Source organism: Papilio polytes, unplaced genomic scaffold, assembly GCF_000836215.1.
Source record: "Papilio polytes unplaced genomic scaffold, Ppol_1.0 DF821067.1, whole genome shotgun sequence".
Classification (NCBI taxonomy): domain Eukaryota; kingdom Metazoa; phylum Arthropoda; class Insecta; order Lepidoptera; family Papilionidae; genus Papilio; species Papilio polytes.
Genome location: NW_013528137.1, coordinates 772,608 through 776,802, shown reverse-complemented (window position 1 = coordinate 776,802; position 4,195 = coordinate 772,608). Strand labels below are relative to the sequence as shown.

General features: G+C 34.6%; 1 protein-coding gene across 1 annotated transcript in view; it reads left to right on the top strand.

Moving 5' to 3' along the window:
* The window catches only part of LOC106109650 (cyclin-dependent kinase 14), a 62,365-nt gene extending 62,156 nt beyond the window's left edge, over window positions 1-209 (top strand). The window contains exon 10 of the mRNA XM_013291235.1: window positions 142-209. Within this exon, the coding sequence (XP_013146689.1) occupies window positions 142-209 (68 nt within the window). The remainder of the gene's footprint in view (window positions 1-141) is intronic.
* Window positions 210-4,195: the final 3,986 nt, after the last annotated feature.

Sequence of the window (4,195 nt, the reverse complement as noted above, 5' to 3'; positions counted from 1 at the left end):
CATAACGTAAAAACAAACAAAACCCTTGTCAGATCGATGAAAAGGAAATTAGGCATTGAATCATTAACTCACTTGATGACAATTGAATTCCCTTGTAATGTTATCTATTTCCGTTGTGGAATAATGAATGTTTTGTTGCAGAGGTGTCTATCTTCACAGTGGAGGGCGTGTGCCTGCACCCGGAGACGCGGCACGTGGCCATCAAGTGAGCCCCCACCACGCCCTTTAGTTGAATCTGTTACTCTTGTTCCTTTGTACGTACACGGCGCCCAGCACTCGCGGCGCGCCCGCAGTACACGTGTACCGACACTAGTACATGTGTACTGACACTAGTGCAAGTGTACCGACTCGAGTGTATGTGTACGATGCCGAGTATATGCAACGGTTTGAGTATGGAGCCAAGTGCACGCGTACGGAGCTGAGTGCATGTGTACTCAATCGAGTGCGTGTGTACGGAGCCGAGTACATGTGTACAAATCGAGTGCACGTGTACGGAGTCGAGTGCGTGTGTACTAGGGCGAGTGCGACGCTCGGCGGACCTTATTAGTTAGTACGTTTTAATTCCTATAGTTTTAATGGGGACAGTCGAAAACCGTTTGGTACGTTTCGGTGGACCAAATTTCGTGATAGTACCATCGCGTAGTGTAAATGTACGGGCATCGAATGCCCTCGGTCTTCAGTTGAACGTCATTCAGTTTGTCCATCCGTCGACTGCTTTCGACTTTAATATTATATTAGCGCTTGTTAAGCTTCTAACGTAATATCCATCCATATAATTCAATTATTCTATGGTGACAAGGTAACTGATAGGTGTGTACGATTTTTATGTATAAATATATATATGAACAGAGCAGTGTGCCATGTATATCTAATTGAAGAGAACGATGTTATTTTAAAAGATTTTTATGCTGGATATATGCTCATAATTTGGTAAAAATTAATATTTTTATTTATATTAAGGGTTTAAAGTCTGTGAAGGTATCTGTGACGTCACCGCGTGTTTCGTTCCTTATGTCGGCTATTTCTCGTGGCTAATATGAGCGGAGTTTTCAAATATAAATCTTATGCACACATTCCTTCCACGGTGCTCAAAATTACGGCATATTTTCTGAATGTTTCTTTTATGCACAGCTTGCAACTCACCAATATTGCAGTTTTGTTTTGTAAAGCGAGTGCGATCGCCAGTGATAGGATGAGAATTGATTACGTCGTGTCAAAATTACCGTGAGATCTCAAATCGATGTGTGGGACCGTCCTACTGTATTATACTTGATTAGGGAATTCGATGAATTTTAAGTAAACTTTACTAAAATTAATACCGTTTGTATAAATAGTGTCAGATAGATGACGTTTGACAATTAGAAGCAGATTTACGCAGTACTTGGTGGAGAATTTTCACAAGGCTTAATAGTGAAACGCATTTTCAATTGTCTGAACAAACTTGAACTCCAAATTCATTGAACATTTAAAATTCGTTTTAATATTCGGCCGATAGTGAATCTACACTAAAGGGCTCTAAACTGCCCAATTAACGACTCTGAGCAATAATATAATTAAGTTTATCATTTATGCAGTGATGTCTAAAGTTTTCTATCTGACTTTATTTGTATGGAAAAAGGGTAGTGTAGGGAGAAGTTAGGTTCCGTCTAGTAAAGACTAGTAAATTTACCAGTTTAGTGAAAATTTTAGTGGTCCCTCACGTAAGTTTATGCATTAGACCAGCGCATTGCCAACTTGAGAATTATCTCTTGTAATAGTAAATACCCCTTTATTTATAAAATAAGAAATAACTAATAAACATGACAACACCAATTTGTGCCAATGAAATTTTTTTCTGAATAATAGAAAAATTAATAAACAATTTAGTGACTATATCAATTATATTTTTTAATCACATAAATGTATTAGTAATTTTATTTTAATATGAAGTTAAATATAACAATAGGCAAATTTAGTTTAGTTTGCTTTTTTATCTAGTCTAATCAGAATTTGGTAAAAGCGCCAATTTTGTCAATGAAATAACAACTTGAGAGATTGAAAGAACAGATTGTTACAGGTTTTAATAGTGTTTTTTATTCATGAAATAATTCGACACTGCCATTGAAAGAACTTATCGTTAGGAATGTATCGAGTTGACAGTGTGCCTGGAAACGATCTAGAAAATGTAGTTCTCCTAGCGTAGTAGCGTATACAGAGCTTTAGAGACATTTACATGGAGTTGGGGGGCTTAGGCGCAGAGGGTATTAAACCGCAACAATGCGAAAATAATATAATTTCATTTTTTAATGCAACAAATTAATTTGATTAGTTTCGGCATAGGATAAATTTATTGTTCTTGGTAGTTCTTAAAATGCAATAGCAAAATTTTATTAAATTCTTCTTGTTTATTTGAAAACGGTGCATTTTTATATGTTATTCAAGCCTCTCACTCCAATAATGTAGTTAAATTGTAATTCGGTTCCAAACACCAAATTAGTATGTAAAAAATTATAACCGTGTGTTTCCATTGGCGAGATATTTCAATTTGTTGTCTCTCGCATTCTCTCCTTAAGACATGAGATAACGATGTTTTTGTATAGATGTCTCGCTAATGGAAACTCAGGTTAATTCCGAATCGCAATACTTTAGGTGTATGATTTGTTGATTATGATAAGTATAAAATGGAGAGAAAGAAGTTAATTCACCCGTTGAGTGAGGCACTGAGTTAAACTTGTACATTGCTAGGTATTTACTTATGTGGAGCATTTATGTAGTACATTGTAGTAAACGAATGTTAAGATATAAATATATAGATATTTCCAAACTGTAATGAAAATAATAACCTAGAAATTGTACGCTACTGTACAATTTCAGTGCATGTTTTCTTCCTGCAAAATTTCAAACAAGATCGTGCTGTCTATGTATTTATATCTTTGACAACTTGCATTTTTTTGTATAGCAAGAAACTGTATGGAAATTCGTTGTGAGGGATATATGTAAATAGGTATGAATTATTGATTTCTTTTATCGCCTTCAGTTGTACAAGTTGATATTTGTATCTCCGGTGTGCTTGAACAGCGATTGTCGAACTGTGCGACTGTCAATGTCAACACAAATGTCAAATGTGACAGTTGACAGCTGTCAGTGTTGCTATTACACGGAGGCGTATGTGAGATTGTTTTTTGTATTTTATTGTACTATCTTATGTTCTATTAACCTGATTATATGTTTTTTGTATCACGAAATTGTTCTGCCGCTGATTTTAGTTATTATTTTTTTATAATCACACAATACGATAAACGATGTGCTTTTTTATTCATTTAAAATAAATGTAAATACGATATTTGAACTGATAATAATAAAAAAAATATTTCATAAATGAATCTTGTGTTTATTTTACAACCACCACGTATTTCCAAAAAAACTACCTAGTCTTTTCGCATTTTTCAAGGTTCACAAGCAATACAGGTAACATGTTCAGTAAGTAAATAGGTGCAGTCGACTGCAGACCGTGAATAATGAAAGTGAAGTTGGCCGTGACATGATGACACGATGAACTTTTTGACACGGCACGAGCAAGGCGCTAATCGATAACTGACAAGAGCTTTAACTTGCACTGTCTTAAACTTTAAAACTCTTTAATCAACTGGTAGAAAAGTTTAACTTGAATAAATATGTTCCATTGTATAAAGCCCGCTACAGACGCAGAGTTCTGACAGATTTAATTAAGTCACTGATCAGTTTAAAACGTGCGTGTGTCGGCAAAACTAACTGAATAGTTGAACTGTCTATAATATAGTAACAAGCTAACAAAGTTGAAATTATTTATCCATTAAAAAAATACAAGTAAATATCTTCAATTATGCTGATAAAAAGATGGAAAGGGGATAGGAGGAAGAATTCGTCGTTTAGTAAATTTATTCAGGCCAAGATTTTTCATTATGAAGTAAAGTTTATTTTGATAAACCGCTTTTCGTTACGAAAAGCTTTAAAAGTACACTCCACAAAGCTTAGTAAGGTCTTAAAAATTCTTACATGTGTAAAATTGAGGCCGGAAAAAACATTTTAATCTTCTTAGCGAGGGTAAGGGTACTTGTGGGGAGAGATTTGAAGTAAATCTGACAGAACTTAGAAAGAATTTTTTTTAACATCTAGTAAACGTTTACATGGTTAAGAATTTAATCCGGTAAAGTTAAGTTATATTTTCATTATTTGT